The sequence below is a fragment of the Haplochromis burtoni genome, unplaced genomic scaffold (genome assembly GCF_018398535.1).
Source record: "Haplochromis burtoni strain Fernald_Lab_line unplaced genomic scaffold, NCSU_Asbu1 Contig_467, whole genome shotgun sequence".
NCBI classification, from domain to species: Eukaryota; Metazoa; Chordata; class Actinopteri; order Cichliformes; family Cichlidae; genus Haplochromis; species Haplochromis burtoni.
The window spans coordinates 124,169-143,332 of NW_024582828.1; the positions used below are offsets into that span (position 1 = coordinate 124,169).

Consider the following 19,164-nt stretch of genomic DNA (forward strand, 5'->3'; position numbering starts at 1 on the left):
GGGAGTTCGCCTTGTAATTGGAAGGTTGCCGGTTCGAGCCCCGGCTTGGACAGTCTTGGTCGTTGTGTCCTTGGGCAAGACACTTCACCTGTTGCCTACTGGTGGTAATCAGAGGGCCCGGTGGCGCCAGTGTCCGGCATCCTTGCCTCTGTCAGGGTGGCTGTGGCTACAATGTAGCTTGCCATCACCGGTGTGTGACTGTGTGTGTAAAGCGCTATACAAATACAGGCCATTTACCATCTTTAAAAGCCTTTACCAGGTTTTTAACCTGCACTGGTGTGGTGGTTTACATACCCTCAGTCAAATTACTTCTTGGTCTGTTAATAAAACGTCCCTGTGCTAACAATAGCTGATGATGCTTCTTGTGTGTATGATTTACTTTAAGTTAATGTGGGAATTGATACCCCAAAGAACTTTCCCCGTCTTGTAAGCTTCCAAACACCACCTACTCCACTACAGTAGCAGAACAGAACACATTCACATTATGATGGTAGTCTGTAAATATGGAAGACACAGTCAGGTTTTGAGGTCAGACAATTAAGATGTGATTAAAGTGGAGACTTTCAGCTGCAATTCAAAGAATTTAATGAAATTATTATATTAATTGTTTAGAAATTATATTTTATACACAAATCCCCTTTCTCAGAGGCTTAATATATGGTGATTGCATAGTAAAACTAAAAAACTGTTCACAGCCAGGTAAGGTTTACTCCTTCAGTATTCCATGACAGATTAGGCAGATTATAGACCTGTTTTACCTAAGACACGAAAATATAACGGCTGTAATCATTCAGTTGTATTTTATTGAAAGTGAAAATGGCAAGAACTTCTAGGAACTGGGATTTATTATAAAACGATATCTTTAAAAAAATTCTCATAACTATAAATACAAAACATTTAAAGTAAAACTAGTGCGTGCATTCAGAGCAGTGCTAGGAAACCTTGTGTGTGGGTGCCCTTTTGATCTTAACATCCACCAGCCCCTCTTTTTATTCTCTCAGTTAGATCTTTTATTTCAGTTAAATAATAAATAGATTATAATTTGTTTGTAGATTATTGTTACACTGCAGGTGCAAATGTAATGTACTTGGTTTCATGTAGCACTTTTCTAATCTTACTGTTGCTACTAGTCAAACTTTAACTATAAATTCATATAGCACTTCATTACCTTCGCTTCCATGGCAAATTCACCAGTCACCATGATACCTGTGATAGTTCCCCCATGAACTCTGTCTCCAGTTTACATTAAAAATACTCACAGACATGGCATATTCCATATTTGTCCCACACTGGGGACTCAGTCTCAGTATGCCTGAATGTGCAAACATTTGTAGCATCTTTACAATATAAAATTTTAAAATCTTCTAATTTCACTGTGTTCTGGGTTACTTTAGGTGAAGTCAATCAGTTTTTAATGCTGTGCAATGTCAAAACAGCTCAAAATTCACCTTAACAGTATAAAGGTTAAGGAGGTGGGAGTATCAGGTGTATGTATCAATGAACATCTCCATGAATGGAAATACAGAAGGCTAACAAGAAGGAGCAAATCACTGGTTACACGTAGAAACCGTTAGCCCAGGGTAGAGTTTGTCAGAAACATGTAAAAGAGCCTGCACAGTTATGACAAATAGTCCTTTAGACAAATGAAACAAAGTTCAACAGTATCAGAATGATGGGGAAAAAAGAGCAATGGCTCATGATCCAAAGAAAACCACATCACCTGTCAAACAGCACAGAGGGAGTGTTATGGCACCGACCTTTAAGATCACCATGACTGATGGTTGATGATTTGATTGCTGATAAAAGTAGGATGAATCGTGAAGTGTACAGGGCTGTACTCTGGTCAGATTCAGCCAAATGCAGCAAAACTGATCAGACAGCGTAACACAGTAGAAATTGACAATGATACAAAGCATAGCGTTTTCTCAAGGCAAAGAAGTTAGATATTCTTCAACTCAGTCATCTTAACCGAGAAGAGCAGCTTTTCATTTACTGAAGATGAAACTGAAGACACAAAGACCCAAATGAAGGTGGCCACAGTAAAGACCGAGCAAATGCTGTGAATCCAGGGCTGGAGCATAACGGTATTTGTTTATATCCATAAATGACTTTGTCATTGACAGCAAAGTATTTTCATCAATCTGTTGAAAACAATCTTTATATTTCAAATCGTGTAAGTTTGTCCACTTACTTTTGAGCCTCTGAAAGTGGTTGACTGTAAAAATGCAATACTTTTGTTAAACACCTTGAATTAAAGCCGGAAGTCTGCACTTCAGATACACAATTTTGCCTCTGTGCACCACTGTGGTGTACAAAGAAAATGCCACTGTATTAAGACAGGCTGAACTTGGTTCTGACCGGCTCTGGGAAAACCGACCCAGTCAACGAGCTCATTTGTATTTTATAGTGTTGTATAAAAATCAGGCAAAATCTCAGTTAAATTAATCTTCATGTTTTCTTAAATGGCATCTAATCTCACGCTGCTGTATTTTTACTGCATGTCACACTACAATGAGTGTTACAGTTAATGATAATAATGATGCCATGATGATTTGTCTAGTGTTAACTTGGATGTAAAAACTGCAGACCTCCAAACTGGCTGCTACAGTACTGCTGAGGTCCTGTTTTATCATATGTGAACTTTTATCCGACTGCCCCCTGCTCTTTTGGAGTTTTCTTTTTTAGACTGACTGAAGTTACAGACTTGAATATGATTGATCCCGAGTATCAGAATGGGTGAACTACAGAAGCACAGGTTTCCTGTACGGAGACGCTCACCATTACAGAGCCACACAAACAGTATTTGCTCTTTTCCTGACGTCTAAAGTCTTGAAGCAAACGGAAGCCATATTTCACTTGTTGATTATTCAAAACCAGTTGGATGTATTTTCATGTCTTTGTTTGCCTAAAGGATTATTTAAAAGCTCTATTTATGAGATGTGTGATGTTTTGAAACTTGAGGAAAATGTGAATTTTATTTCTTTTTACGTTTGTCCGGCACCTGCAGAGAGAACATTTTAAGTTACATCACTGAGCTCTGCTGCACCCTGATATGCAATGTGACTGTTTTTGGAGAATATTTGAAGGGCTAAAGTAACCCGATGAGTTTATAAGTTATATATTAGTCTTCTGTATATGGAGCAGTTGCAGACTGTTCTGTTTGAATTGAAAACTAAAGGAATGTGGACATGTGCCCACTGAATCTTTAAAGACACAGCTATGCCTGACAGCTCACTGGGTGAATGAGAACAGAGGTCTTCTCCAGTATTTATAGTTTATAGTTGTGATGGTATGAAAATGGTAAATATCTTTATGTATGAATGATCGCCATGAAGCTGGACAACAGATAAGCTTTTGAACAATGTGATTATTTTAAGTAGTTTACTGCTTGTTCAAATTCCATGAAATGATTTGAAGAGTAAATGTGATTTGCTGTCGATGCCACATTCTCTGCACAGATTTCATGTAAGAACGATTATTTTTATGACCTGTGTATGATATTAGAACTTGTTAAAGATCAGTAATAAATACAGTTTAGGGATTTTTTTTGCTCTTCGGTGTCATTGTTTAGGCAGCCATAGGTCCATCCATGTGAAATAAGAAATGGTCAGAGTACAACTAGGATTTGATATTGAAACCATTTCAGGTCTAACATGTGGAGGTTTCATGTGCTCATTTCATTCCCAACCATATTCAGATCCACACAGATTCAATAAAATCACAAAAAATAGAAAGTGGACCAACGTCAGCTGTCATCTCCATGTTCATTTTTTTTTTCATGACCTACATCCGGTTTAGCCATATGCAGACTGATGCACCAATATAAAATCATGCTTTTATGTCTGAATAAAGCCACTTTTCTACAAGAGTTCTTTTTTCTCACACATAGTGTGTCAACCAATCAGATTGGACGAAGAGGTGACATTTAAAAAAACTGGCCTTATTTTGGACATTATATTGCAAACAGGGACGTTTGACTTGCAGATGTATCAAAGGCAGACACATTGTGCTCATTTACAATAACAATTACAATACTTTTAGTTTGATGCTGTGTTAGGGTAGCTTTGCATAATTCATAATTCAAAACAATCCTTAATTATACCACAGTGGCTTGGTGCAGCTCCTGAGTTCATACCACTCCCTTTAAACCAACATTCTTCTTACTGGCTGCCACTAGCACACAGTAGGTCTGAACAAGGCTGTGCGCCTGTGTCATCACAGGTGGGCAGTAAAAAAAAAAAAAAAAGAAAGAGACATAGCTTCATGGTTGGAAAATAAAGCTAATGGTGAAGTGCATTACAACTGCATTCTATCAGAAGGCCACCGGATGGTGATAGCTGTTGTTGCAAAAAGACTTCTGGCCTTTAGAAGATTTCAGGAATACACCTTCCTCTCTTGTGTTTTTTTATTATGACTCATATTGGGTAAAATACTAAAGTTTATTTAGTAAATCTCAGTCTTGGAGGATATATCTGTGGTATGAAAACATGCGCTCTTTGATTAACATCTTGTCAAAGTTATTAGCTAATGACTTAGGATTGACTAATGATGTCAGAAACTGAGTCCACACTTCAGACTGCTCCAACTGAACTGTCTGAGTGTAATGGACTTTAACATCACTTGTTGCATCGTTATACATATAAACTCTAAACTAACTCTCAACAGAAAAGCAGCACTAAGCTAAGACAAAGCTAGGGTTGCACGTATTGAATGTGCAGACATACGTGCAATAACAGACGTTAGATTTAAGTGTTGACTAAACCCAGTGCCGCCTTTGTCTCTTTCCTGTCTCTACTTCTGCTCCCACATTTCTTCCTTCCCTCTCTCTCTTGCTGTCTTTCTTCTCTCCTGTTGTTTTTTTCTCTCCCTGCTTTTGCTCTTGCAGGACAAACTGTGTCTTCCTCACCACATCCTGGAGGAGAAAGGCCTGGTCAAAGTGTCCATCACGGTGCAGGCTCTGGTGGATGAAGCCTCCCCCAGACACTCTGCCCTGACGTGAGCAGTAAAGATGGGCGGAGCTTCAACCGACTGACACGTACCACAGACACTCACCCAGATGAAATCGCTCATGTGATTTCACACAACGCTAAAAAAAAGCCTCCGATCCTTCATGAGCTTAAGTAACAGAGTGTTTTTTTTGTTTGTTTGTTTTTTAAAATAGTATTCAAGGATAAAAAATGGTATTAAGGGAACTAAACCCATCAGAAGTGTATTATCTACTAATTCATAAGAGGACAGTTTTTTTGGACAATTAAGATTTTACCATCGTGCCAAGCCAAGGGTGTGCTAGGAAACTCAAATTATCTTTTTTGTTTGTTTGTTTGTTTGATGTCATCTTCTTACACTGGTTGGTACCAAACTTTTGAACCATGAAGACCAATGTGACAGAAAGTGAGATTGGATTTTGAGAGTAGAACCAGAAAAGTTTGGGGAAAATATTACAAATAACGTGAGAGAAAAGGCTCAAAGTTTAGAAAGTGTCATAATATATTATAAAAAATATAGATTTATTCTTTTGAAATAATAATTTTAATCTTAAATCTGCAATTTGGGGAGGAGGGGGTTTTATAATTCTTCCATTCAATTATTTACCTCAATTTTCTTTTTTTTTTATACAACTTAATTGGTGTATTCTTTAAAAAAAAATGCATCTGTGTTCTCAAAATCAATGTTTTCGTTCTCTGACTGTGGCTCTGGTAATGTGTTGTTTTAAATCCACGATTGAACTCTAAATTGCGAGCGGATTGGCTGGAGCCAAAGCCTTTGGCGTACTGCAGTCGCACCAACTTCACCAGGTTATATCATGCTGTCTATGCACATGTTAACAAATGATTTTTATTAAATTATCAGTTATAAATTATCAGATTTTTTTTCCTACTGAGGTTTCTGGTGAAGTGTTTTTGGACTGTGTGAGTAATTAGTGTGTTGCTCTCACTACCCTGAAAAGAATAAAACCAAAATACTTTAGTCTTAATGTAGAGGGAGTCGGCTTTTACCTGCAGTTTGTATTTAAACACGAAACTATTTATAATATAAAGAGATGCAGAGAAAATCCGCTTGAGTTGTTATATACAGTCAAAAAGAAAGAAGGCCAAAATATTTTTCTCTAATATATTTTAGGTATAACTGTATGTGTTTTATACATTTTTAGCAGTATGACTTTGTGTGGAGCTGTCTGCTCGTCCATGAGGTAGGTCTGAGTGTGCGTTAGTCTGGGGACACTAATCTGTGTTTCTCAAGCTTCTGATGGATTCCAGGTGATTATTTTCTTACCCTCTATCCTTTTACGTGTGTTGGTAGTCAGTGCTCACATAAGGAACCTGGAAACGTTTTCAGACTTGGTCCGTGAAGCTCCTATTGTGGTATTTGTCATGAGATGCAGTTTGCTAATGTGCCAAAACATGTGGTGGTAGTGGAACAAATAAACAAACAAAAGCAAAAACCAGTCAGTGTTTCAAGGGAACATTATGCATCACTGTGGTCATGGATGGATTACTGAACAGGCCTACAGTTACAGGGACCCACGGTCAGGGTGGCCCAGCTCAGAGCCCCAATTTGAAGGGATCAGCTAATTTCATCTGGAACATTAAAAAGAAAAAGAAAACACAGACCCAGGGTGACTACAAAGAGATAAAAATCAGCGACAAAAGGTCACAAAACAACCCACCAAAAAATGGTAATAACAGTGACTCACCATAACTACAAAGAGACAAAAAATGAATGCAAAGAAACAAAACCAAAAGTACCCACAAAAAGATAAAAAACTGACTCCTCATAACTACAGAGAGACATGACTACAGCCAGACAAAACAAAAACTACCCGCAAAGAGACACAACACACTCAACATGACTACAAAGAGACACACAATAACTAAGAATCTGCATCTGTAGAGACAGATAATAAAAAACAACAGATGGTCACACCACAACAACAAAGAGACAGAAACTAACCACAAGCAAACAAACAAGCTTTATTTGTTACATACACAATCATACAGAGTACGACATGCAGTGAAATGTTTTGTGTCCGAGCTGCGAACAGGCTGCAGACGTAGCCACGCCATTCCAGAGCTTGGTTTTTTTAGCATGGGCGGTCTAGCCAGGACCCTTACTGTATACACAACAAGTGACTACAAAGAAACTGCAAAAAACACCACAGAGAAACATTGCACTAATACACACAAAACGACTTCAAGAGACGACAAATAGACAACATCCATGAGGACAAACAGACTGACCAAAAAAACAAACCCATTATACTGTAATAGACTAGAGACTCTGGATGATGTCATTCTCCACTGTAGAAGGGGTCTGCGCCCGGGGGCCTGTTGTTGAGTACTATGTCTATGTCTGAGCTTCAGGCCTCGTAGACCACCTGAAACTGTATGTGACTTTTATATTTCAGGTGTGTGTGAAGACGAGATTTTCATGTAGCCATCGCCCTAGCTCAGACAGTCTCAGCTAGTTAAGACTCTACCATTTTTTTAAACTCTTAAAACACTATGTTAAAAAAAACATCCCTAGGTTTAAAAACTTGAGTCTAATGAGGTTTTTGCTGCTTAGCAGTCAATATGAAGATGTTAAAATGAAACGCTCCTCTGCTGAACAGTTGAGCACATGAGGGGCTCGTGAGTGAACTGGTTCTACCCTCTGAGGTTTAGGCCAGAGCTGTTGGTGTGTGAGATCAGAGACTGTGTGACTCAGGGTAGGTTTGGGTTTACTACACTGTTGGCCCTTCATTCCACAGCCTGCTACGTCAACAGTATCAGTGTGTGTGTATGTGTGTGTGTGTGGTCATGAGTGCGTGTGAAATCAAGGCAGTTGCTGGTTGGTCTTTTGAAACATGTGGTTGTGCAGACCTGGCTCAGATTGAGATTTTAAAGGGGTAGTAGGAAGTATTATTTTGAATAACATTATTATGGACTTTGATCAGCCTCTGCTGTGTGATTGCATTGATACACAACAGTTATGTTGTACTGTTTGGCAGATTTACTTGTCACACAAGTGCTGGACTTGTTTCTGAAACTAAGGTTTATGCTATATAGCAAGTTTAACAAAGCTACTTTTTCTTTGCATTAGCTGGCTCGGCAAAACCTGAAACAACAGTCATCACATATCACAACACTGTTATCAGCGTCCTGGGTTAACACGGGCGTTCTGCTTCAGGCTCCAGGTGTGCTAGCATAAAAGGGAATGTGGGACGCCTGATTTGACTGTTTTTATTCACAAAATAAACCAACCATGTACTGCCTACTACAGTCTTATCCAGGAATGTACAGGATATAAAATAAATGACCAGTTAGTTATATGTTTAGCATAAGTTACCATGGTCATTAGACCAGATTTTTAAAAAGGGCTGCACTTGAGACATTCGCTAACCCAAATCTTCTTACTGCCCCTTTAAAACAAGCATTACATTATGTTTTCCTCCTAAATGCCAGAATGTCACCACATGAAACAGCAACATTCAACAACATTGTATGAATGGGGGATTACATTTTTGGTTTGTTTTTTTTTTTTAATTGTTTGTTGTTGTTTTTTCCTGTGCAGCTTGGAATCCAAAGCTTGAGCTACTTAAATATTCAGCAGTAATTAGAAAGAACTCCATAATAAATAGATAAATGCTTCCACTGGATAGATTTGACAGTTGCCAAAACAAACCTTTTTCTCTCCTGTTATAAAACATAAAGGATTTAATGTAAATGTGCTGTATGCTTGTGTACATATTATTTATCACAAGGATTTTTTGTATTGTTGAATTTGTTTGTTCATGTACTGTATATTTCACCATGAAACACTCACATTAGCAAATAAAAAGCTCAATGTTTTTTTTTAACCTAGAGATTAAGTTTGTTTACACAAAAACAGACCATAATTCTTCCATCAATAAATCCATTTTTCTGCCACTTATCTGTGCCACAGGGGCAGCGGTCTAAGAGGACCGATCCTATCTTCTCTGCTACCAGCTGCTAGCTTATCCAGAGGGAGACCGAGGGGTTCCCAGGCCAGTCAAAAGACACGATCTCTTATTTTAGTCCGATGTCCTAATTATCTCAGCTGGTTTACATAGACTGCGGGGGAAAATTACTCAGATTGACGATTTCTGATTGACGGAGTTATGTGTTTAAGGGAGAGCTCAGACATCCATCAGAGGAACCTCATTTCTGCTGCTTGTATCAATGATGTTGTTCCTTCAGTTGCTGCCCTGAGTTCGTGAACAGGGTAAGAATGTACTCATTCGTCCCTACAATGAGCTTTAGCAACTGTGGATCAGGGTGCCAGTTCCCCTACTGCTCACTTTCAACCAGCCCACAAAGTACTGAATGGGGTGCCACCCCCTACTGGGAGTGCCATCACTACTGGGGCCCCTACTGCGGCTACTGCCCCTGAACCCCTCTCTCAGGTGAGTTAACTGGTCTGATGGCTTCTTCTACGTAGGGGTGTTTTAAATCATTCTTAGCCTGTCCCCCTCACCCAGCCTTTGCCTTGGGATGACCCTACCATTGCTCCTGGGATCGTGCAGGCATGCATACCCCTCCACTCCACAATAAGTTGTTGATTCATGCAGGGAAACATACTTATTACATTCTTAATAACAATGTAATAAATATTAAATATAACACAGTACAGTGAGAAAACTACCACTATGAGGATTAGCATGTCTGCTTTAGCTGTGACATAAGTAACAGAGCCGGATGATTCCAGCGTGCTTATTTTGAATCTCTATCTGCATTTCTTCACATAATCATGCCATTTTCCACAGATCTGTGCACATCATGTCACAGCGTTTTGGGAAAAAGCAATAAAACCAAACTGGCTGCTTCCCCAACAGAATCTGCACTTTAAACTTGTATTTATATCTTTGTTTTGGCAACTGAGCAAATCTGAAGTCACCTTTGAAAATGAGATGGAGAGTTAAAGGGCCAGTGTGGGGGGTTTACTGGGAGCTATAAGTAGAAATGTAATATTTACTTATGTTATTATAGGTCACCATCAAGTGTGAGATCAGAAGGAACAAACCAAACACTGTCTCTTAAGAGGGCTAAAGAGTGGCGATGCCACTAAATCCTACACACTGATCCTTTAAGGTTCCAAACGTGACGCTGTTGTAAAATATGTAAATGTGTGCCTGCTGAACCTAAAGCAGTGTGTTTTTGTTTTAAGGTTTCATCTTTTGTACAAATCTATTGTCCAGAAACAGCCTGTACTCACATTTTTGTACTTTGACTGGGAGCACATTTATTTTTTATGTGACTTATTTTCAGGTTTGTTGAAATTTGGATGTAACATACCCTTTTGTAACGCTTTGTGAACCTTTGTGTAAGTTTTTGTTGTACAGCAACTCAAATCTACATGCATGAATAGTCCCTGTAACGTCGCCTTAACTGCTGTGAATACTGTATATACTGTACTGTATTTCACTTTATCAGTAAAGACCTCACCTGAAACAAAAGTCTGTTGTTGGCTCATTTGTATAAGTTGTTTTTCTCCTCCCTTGAATTTCTCTAAAATTTGACTCTATTGATGCATCATTTCTGATATTGAACGAGTCTCCTCGGTCAAACTGGACAGCATTAATATAGTGTGGTTCTTGGTGGCAGGAGAAACTAGAGTACTAGAGAACGTGCACATCTTACTTAAAGACCAAGTCTGGGTTTGTACCAGGCAACAGTGCTAACCACTAAGTTGCACTTGGCAACGGTAGGGAGGAAGATTTTACTTTTAACAGGTAGAGACTTGCACCAGAGCCAGGCTGACAGATGAGCAGCCATTTGATGAATTGAGGATAAAGGAGGACATAATCAACCCAAAAGGCTTGAAACAGTGAAATATCCCCAATAAAATCTCTAAATGGTAAAACATGAACTCAATATTTATTTAATTCAAAGGAAAAATGTCAAAGTAAGTCCTTACATGAAGTTTGGGAGACTTCATATACTGTATTTTTGAGCTTTTTTTTTTAATGTATATTAGCCATTCTGAAGTTTAAAAAAACAGCATGCATCACTACAAACAGATGTTTCTGTTACTGTTTTTATGACCAAAGGATGCAAGAAAGAAATGTTAACCCCTTAAAGCTGGAATTGACTTTGAAGCTCATTTTAAGCTTTAAACTTGTCTTAAGGGCCGATTATATAACTGCAGTCACAAAGATGAAATAATCAGTGCCATCTAATCTATCCGTCGGGGTCTAAGTGTTAAAATAAGGTGAGTGAAGAAGCAGCAGCCTGGGTCAAGCAGTGTAATGAAGGTTCACCTGATCCATCAGCAATACCAACCGGGAACGTTTTAAGGCTAATCTTAAGTGGGTGCCTGTAAGTCAGCAGTCTGAGAGTGTAGCGCTCTATTGGGGTAATATGGTACTATGAGGTCTTTAATCTGTGCTTATACACCACTTTGCATTTAATCACTAATAATTACTAAAACTGGCTCTCTTCCACAGTGTGTCTTTTATTCTCTCCCCCAATCAAATGCAGCAGATGGCGGCCCCTCCCTGAGCCTGGTTCTGCAGCTTTTCTTTCTCTCTTTCACCAAGTGCTGGTTCATCTGGTGGTTGGGGTTCCTTCTGTATTACTGTCTTTACCTTCCAATATAAAGCTTCTTGAGTCGACTGTTCAAAGTTGGTGCTTTAGAAATCAAATTTAAATAAAAAACACTCAACAGCAATGCAATGAAGACAAAACACCAAAATTTATCAGCAAGATTTATTTTTTTATTTTATTCTTATGAAAGACTGACCAGTCTCCGCTCTGAGTCCAGAAGAAAATCCACATGCTGGCAGTCGGGTCACAAGAATACTTCCTGATATTAGAGACGTGGCTGTAACCACACCTCCCCAAAAAAAATACTAAACACAGAAGTTTCTCTTCTTTTCACAGTGAAGGCACAAAGGCTTCTAAGTGGGACGAATTGTCAGTGAGCTGACATGCTTTGTTTAGTTCCCAGAAACGGGTAAACTCAGTGCTACAGGAAGTCGGAGGAGAAATGAAACAGAAAAGGTGAATGATGGCAGCAGGGTCAGAGTGATCTGGCTGGGGTCAAACTGCGGTGGCTGTTCAGGCATTCAGGTACTTGGTGTGGTGTTTGATGTGGTCGTTCATGAAGGAGTAGATGAAGAAGTAGCTGTGGTCATAGCCCTGCAGAAGGAAACAGCATACAGTGACACAGATCAGGTGTTGCATAAATATGAAGATCAAAAATAAATAAACTTCATTTTCTCAGCTGCTGTACGACTTATTTGAAGACATTTCTGATTTCTCTGACAAGAATCAGAGCTTTTACTTTGTAGAGACTACAGGAACTGACCGGCTGCAGCCTGAAGACGACAGGGATTTTCTTCTCGGAGCAGACAGCGATCAGGTTGTCGGGCAGAAGCTGGCTAGCTGACAGGAACTGGTCGTCTCTGCCTTGATCAATGAGGATGTCGAGCTGAGGACCGGAATACGAAGCTGCCAACACGGTAGCATCGTACGCCTGAAAGAAATAATGACGAGTTGCATAAGTCACATGATCATGCTCCATTATCACCCGTTTCTTCTGCTCTGGTGGCCAAACTCTCCTCGTTGAAACTCTCATTGACTCTTCATCCAGCAGCTTAGGGGTCATGTTTTAGTAGGTTCTTTGGCCACTAACTTCAGTGCTCTTACCTCCCATGTTGACCTATCAGGGCCCAGGTATCCTGAGAAAGCTTTCTGTCCCCAGGGACACTGCATCGGGTTACAGATGGGAGCGAATGCAGACACAGCCTGCAGGAGACACATCAGGATCTATCAGCATCTTTCAGTTATTCAGAATGTGTTTCTACTGATGGAAAGTGAAGAGAGAGGACAGCCGAGGCTGACAGGATGCAAGAGTTCTGGTGATGTGATATTTTGTGACAATAAAATGTTTCCACAGAGATTCCTGAAGTTTTAATGAAACAAATCTGATAAAGAAGAATGATTTACTAGTTTCACTGGTGTTGGCTTTTTAAAAGAGTACTTGGGCAAACTACATAACTGAGCAATTGAGACATGAAAACCAAATCTCATATAACCAAAGAATCCACCACACCTTACGTCTCTTTAATTCTCGGCTCTTTACCTCACAGTATAAAGTGCCTTGATGGCAACAAATGTTGTGATTTGGCACTTTATAAAATTGAAAATTTAATAAATGCAATCGCCTGTATAATCCCGTCTATCTGAGCCTATCTACACATCTTCATTAGCGTTTACGCAGCTTTACTTCAATTAGACTGAAGTCAGAGTCGTTAGCAAACATCTTGTGTGTAGATGTGGAATATTTCAATTAGTGTGTCCAGATACACTTAAAACATTTAATTTAATCTGTCTGATAATTGGAACGGTCAAAATGACATACACAGTTCACAACTTTTCATTATCCCTGGCACATAGCAAAAATTATTAAAAGGTGTAGCAGAAGCAGACTGACAAATTAATGACAGGAAATGTTATTTATGATTAAAAAACAAAATAAAAATGAAAGCTAATTTAAATCTATTAGAGATTATAGAGATGAACCAATTGCCCTCATTAATGAAGCCTTTTCTCTTGTACAAGTGAATAGTACAGTACCTTGTATTTCCCCGGGTTCTTCAGGGCACAGATGAGCGCCCCGTGGCCGCCCATTGAGTGGCCAGAGATGGACATCTTCTCTGGGTCGGTGGGGAAGTTAGCGTTGATCAGTTTAGGGAGCTGACAGAGACGAGGCAGACTATTTAAATCACAGGAGCTTTAGGAAAAACAGGTGTTGCTGGACGTGGAAGACTTAAATCCGTCATACCTCCTCGGTGACGTAGGCATACATGCGGTAGTTGGTCTTCCATGGGTCCTGGGTGGCGTTGACGTAGAAACCAGCACCAGTGCCAAAATCCCAGCTCTCATCTTCGCCTTCGATGTTGCAGCCACCTTAGGAGGGATGACACATTGTTGGTCAGTCACAAAAGCTCTAAAGATGCTGAAGCCCCACCATAACCTTCATAGAGATTTCACTGAGCAGAATCAAGACTTCAAAACAAACCATGGGAAGCAACACAAAGACGTAAGTGCACTCGTGCTGAGGTGCTTACTATCAGATGGTGAACTTACGGGGGCTGGTGTCTGGAGCTACGATGATGATGCCGTGCTCCGCAGCACCGAGCTGACTGCCGGCTTTGGTGATGAAGTTCTGCTCCGTACACGTCAGGCCTGCAGAGAGACAGTGAAAACTGATGAGCCGCAGTCACCGCTGCTCTGAACAGGCATGATAGCTTATGATCAAATCATCTTCTGAAGGGTGTCCAAATACGTTCAATTTGATTTCATGCTTCACGAAAAAGTTTTTAATCAATATCAGTCAATATTTTAACATTTTTCACAAAATTCAACAGTTAAGCTGTGTTTAAGTTATCGTTCATACTACAGTCATTTAGAAGGAGAACCTGAGTGATTGAGCCACGTAAGGATAACAGTGGTCGAACACCACAGAGTGAACAAAATTACTGCAACAATTAGTGCGACTTGAGATCTTGTTGCCTATGGATTGGGAGACCAATCTGTCAACAACTGTAAAAAAATAAAATAAAATAAATCCAATGCAGTTACCTGGAAATCACTGATTCTTCCTCATCACAATCTAATGTGACTGAGGCTTTACTGTTACCGTCACAGTGAACTTTCATTTTCTTTATAGATTTTCACAATTTGCATAGGTATTTCTACATCCCTAAAAACATAATATAGCCATGCATTTATTACCAGATTTGCTATTATGCCACCACCGTTTCACCCTAACATTTTAAACATATCTCCATTACTTTTAGCAAACAACTTTAAGCATTTACAGTTAACCCTTCGTCTATTATTTCTTTTTAACCATTATGTTGAAGCTACTTTTAAATATCTTTGCCACTACTTATAGATGACTTTACGCTGTTAGCTACTTTTGGATATTGATAAATATCTTTTTTAAATTTTTAGCAATTAAAAATATTGAACAATCTATTAACTGCTCTCAGCTAGGGCTGGGCAATATGACCCAAAATTCATATCTCGATATTTTTTAGCTGGATGGCAATATAAGACATATATATCTCGATTTTTTTTTTTAAGCCATAAGTTAGGAACAAAAAGAGAGTTCTTAGTCACACTGTGTCCCAGATGTCACACGGGCACTTTTATTTACATACAGCGTAGATGTACATGAAGAAATTACTCAAAAATAAATTATCAGCATTTATTAAATAATCATGGTCCATAAATAAAAGAAAACAATGTTGTTTTTGTGCATAACAAAAAGCTCACAATTGTGCAGTCAAAATGTAAACTAATAGACGCTGAGCGTAATAACAAAGAGACAGATTTCACAGCTGCACCACGTCTCTGAACAGGTGCCATTTGTGGTCCTTATACACACACAGTACGTATCACTCCGCGAGGCTCCTCCTCGGTAGCCGTAATCCTCCGACAATCCATCAAGTGGTGCAGCTCCGTAGCTTAGCAAAGTCATATTAAAACATTTTTTGACAGATTGCCGAGCGCTGTGTACCACATAAAATCGGTTCGCGGTCAGTAAGCACAACCAGAATTCATACATAAGGCGCACTGTCGATTTTTGAGAAAATGAAAGGATTTTAGGCCGTGCAGCCCCTCCTGGCTGCATGTCGTTAGCGCGGTTAGCTCGCTAACACGTTGACGCCGTCCAGCCCCACGCACGGTAACTCGCTAACGGAGATTTTCCGCTTTCATCTTGTCATTGCCTGCAGGTGAAGCTATGGAGGAGGCGGAGTTGTGTTCAGTGAAGGAGAGGCGAAGCCGAGTAACGTTGCGTAGAGACAAAAGTGGACGAAAGAGAGGCAAACCTGGGCTCCACAAGTATAATTATAACGTAACATAGATTATATCGATATAAACGATATTGTCACATCTTATATCTCGTATGAAAACATATCGATATTTTTAAAAAACTCAATATATCGCCCAGCCCTACTCTCAGCGATTTGTTTCTTTCAGCAAACAATTTATCCATTTAATTTTAGCTAATTCTACAGTCCATAACTATACACCTATCGCTTTCAGCCAATCATTTAGCATGGTTAGCGAACTTAAAAATCTTAAGCTAACAGGTATAAATTTGAGGGTTTTTTTGCTAATTTTATTTAACAGTTCTTTACAGTGAGAAAATGTTCAATTCTGACTTAAAAAATTAAAATCATCATCATTCTCTTTTTCTCTTTTTTAACCAAACTGAGACTAATTCCAGCTTTTTGCCCTCTCAGGTCTATTTTCTCTTCTTCAGTTAAACAAACAATGCATTGTTTAGCACCTGTAATGCATTATACCGAGTCAGGATCTTCCTGTTGACTTATTTACTAATCTTTTAAACAGGAGAAAAACTCCTCAACTGATCTAAGAAAACGTTTAACATTTACACACCTTAATCTAATGGATCAAGGTAAACAATGACTCAAAAACTCACCAGAGAGCCAGTACATGACGGCACACTTGTCGGTCTCAGCCTTTGGAGGCAGATAGACTGCAAACTTCATCTTACACTTCAGCTCAGTGCTGCACAGAGTAAATACAAACACGTTAGTGCAGTCTTCTTACACATTTATACACTTTTACACACATGAGAAAGTCACTGAAGGTGAGGCCAAAGGAGTGTCTGAAGATGTGTCGCACCTTTCATGTTCAAAAACCTTCTGGAAGCCACCAGCGCACTTGTTGGAGGACACTAGTGTGAGGGCCATCTTTGATCTGAGGACATACAGCAGCAGAGTAAACGCAAACACAGTGTACTCCTGCTTAAAGTCACTCAGACTACATCCAGCCCACATTACTCAACTTGCCAACTGGGTGAGATGGTTTTGTTTCACAGTAATGTACACATCTCTTATATCGGGTGCAAATGTGAAGCACTGCATTATGGAAGTTTAATGATGCACACGAGGATGTTTCTTGTACTAAGCACGCTTTTAAAGAGCAACAAATGACACTGTTTTTTAATAATATAAATACGAGTGCAAACTGAATTAATATAGGATATAATATCTCTATAAAAGGTGATAACAAAGCTAAAATACAAATTGAACTTCCTGAACACACTCTTTATGACGTCTGTGACAAACTCCAGCCTCCTGCGACCCTGAATTGGATAAACGGATGGATGGAGGCCATATTATGCATTTCCTTATTTTCTATCATGTAAATACTTGTACAATGAAAGCTCAAAGTAAACATGATAGAGTTTGAAATAATGCGTTCAGTGTCTGTACGAGCTCAGCTGTAACGCAGCTTTTCCTACTCTTAGCTCTTTATCACATCAAAGACAGCAGGTGTCGCTAATATGGTCATCTAGGCACTGAAGCTACCTTCTGTTTGCAGAAGGCAGCCAATTAGAGGAAAGCAGGGTTAAAGGGGGTTGTTTCAGTCAAAGGATGAGCTGAGGAGCTAAGCTGAAGCCACATTTGAAGTAAATAAGAGTTATTTTGATCATGAATCATACTGAGCGGAGTCTAGGAAGATCGAGGGGGAATATAGAGCTAGAAATGAGCAAATCTTCGAAATATGGACTGCCTGGCTTTCATATCCTACTAGACCCTAATCTTTATGTGTAATAAGGTATTGTGATGTAACTGTTAGTTACTGTCCACTTGGATTGAACTTGGCTTAGTTATTAAAACTATTTATTAGCAGCAGCACTGATAATAAGTCAGGTTAAGAAGCATTCCCATTTAAAAGAACTTAAACACTCCATACATGGCTCCATGAACAAACAAGTGAATGCTCAGCACCAATCTGACAACCTTTCCATAAATGAGGCCCCGGATTTGATAAGCACAAACGCAGGTAGTCCAAACACTAAGCAGATGCAACTGATGTCGCGGTGGTTGCGATTAACGTTCAGGCTTTAACTAGGACGGCTAAGAAGCGTCCGTTACCTGTCCACTGTACTCACGAGGCGACGTCGCTGCAAGTACAGTCGGCGGACTCTGAGAAACAACGGTAAGTCTCAAAGTCTAAGGCAGCTGAGCAGCAGCTTACAGAAAATGTCAAATCCGACCTCAACAGCAACGAATACAACCACAGGTCAGTGTATGGGCTGCTGTCACCCTCCAGCCTTGGCTTAAAATAAAGTTAACCCCTGGTACTAACGACAGTGACCAAGGCAAAGCACCTACAGTACAACATTCAATCCAAATGACGTCCTGCATGACGCCGAATTAAACATAATCACTTCCTATACATGCAACATGTCTTTTAAGCCATTCACACTAAGCTTTTGTTAAGATTATACACAGACGGAGTTAAATTGGTCAGCAATAGAATAAGAGTTGGGCGTGCAAGGATTAGCAAGTAAAGTTAGCCCATGTAGATATCTTTGAGTGGCATTTTTAATTTCTGTCTAAAGTTACATAAGTGAAAACACGGGGACGCAGCAAAGCAGCAGCAGAACACATGACTAACACATACCTTATTAAATCAATCAATTTATCAGAGTAACTGGATAAATTGCTAAAGTCCCCGCCGATGCCGTGCAAGCACAGAGTCCACAGTACGACAACGTCAAGGTTGACGTGATGACGCCACCCCCTAGAATATTGCAGGACTTGATCTAACCCTAGATAGACGCTAGATGGCGCCGGTGTTTATCAGGAAGAATGCTGCATTGCTAGTCACAGAGCAATAACCAGTAATACTTAACAATATTGTTTGTATTGTTTATTATAATATCTTTATTTTACTTGTTTATCGGAATAAATTCTTAATATATTAAGAATTAAATCATATACCTAAATCATGTATCATATTTTAGGAATAAAACTGTAACATTATAAAACAGTAAAACAATTAAATGGCAAAGGCCTTAGAAGTCGTTTTTTTCACTGTTAGACCAGAAGATAGAGGCTTTTCATAGTGTCATGTTGTAACATTTATATTGTAATAGTGTACTCCACAAATTATAATTCATTCCAATTAGTCTGGATTTGTAGTTTGCATAATTTGTAGTAAACCTGAGTGTTTTAGGGGGCACCTGCATTGCCCATGAATGGATAAATTACTCAGACATGTAAGAACTGGTAACCTCTCTTTTCCACTTTTCAAAAGCAGAAGAAATCTCACTCTATGATCCAAGATAGACAGAAAATTGTATTTCTCTTCCTGTTATTTGTTTAAATTG

The 19,164-nt window shown here is 39.3% G+C and overlaps 2 protein-coding genes across 2 annotated transcripts in view; one reads left to right on the forward strand and one right to left on the reverse strand.

Annotated features, from left to right (window-relative positions):
- lrch1 (leucine-rich repeats and calponin homology (CH) domain containing 1) overlaps positions 1-10,453 on the forward strand; it is a gene marked incomplete in the record, with an annotated part of 100,651 nt that extends 90,198 nt beyond the window's left edge. Inside the window, 1 exon segment of the mRNA XM_014341275.2 lies at positions 4,886-10,453. Within this exon segment, the coding sequence (XP_014196761.1) occupies positions 4,886-4,999 (114 nt within the window).
- Positions 10,454-11,691: 1,238 nt separating this feature from the next.
- esd (esterase D/formylglutathione hydrolase) lies at positions 11,692-18,580 on the reverse strand. Its single transcript, XM_005946080.3, has 9 exons — positions 18,456-18,580; positions 16,665-16,739; positions 16,459-16,547; positions 14,091-14,189; positions 13,786-13,910; positions 13,578-13,697; positions 12,648-12,746; positions 12,307-12,474; positions 11,692-12,137 (listed from the first exon to the last, which is right to left on the reverse strand). The coding sequence occupies exons 2-9, from the start codon at positions 16,730-16,732 to the stop codon at positions 12,057-12,059; spliced, it is 849 nt and encodes a 282-aa protein (XP_005946142.1). The 5' UTR covers positions 16,733-16,739; positions 18,456-18,580; the 3' UTR covers positions 11,692-12,056.
- Between the last annotated feature and the right edge of the window lie 584 nt (positions 18,581-19,164).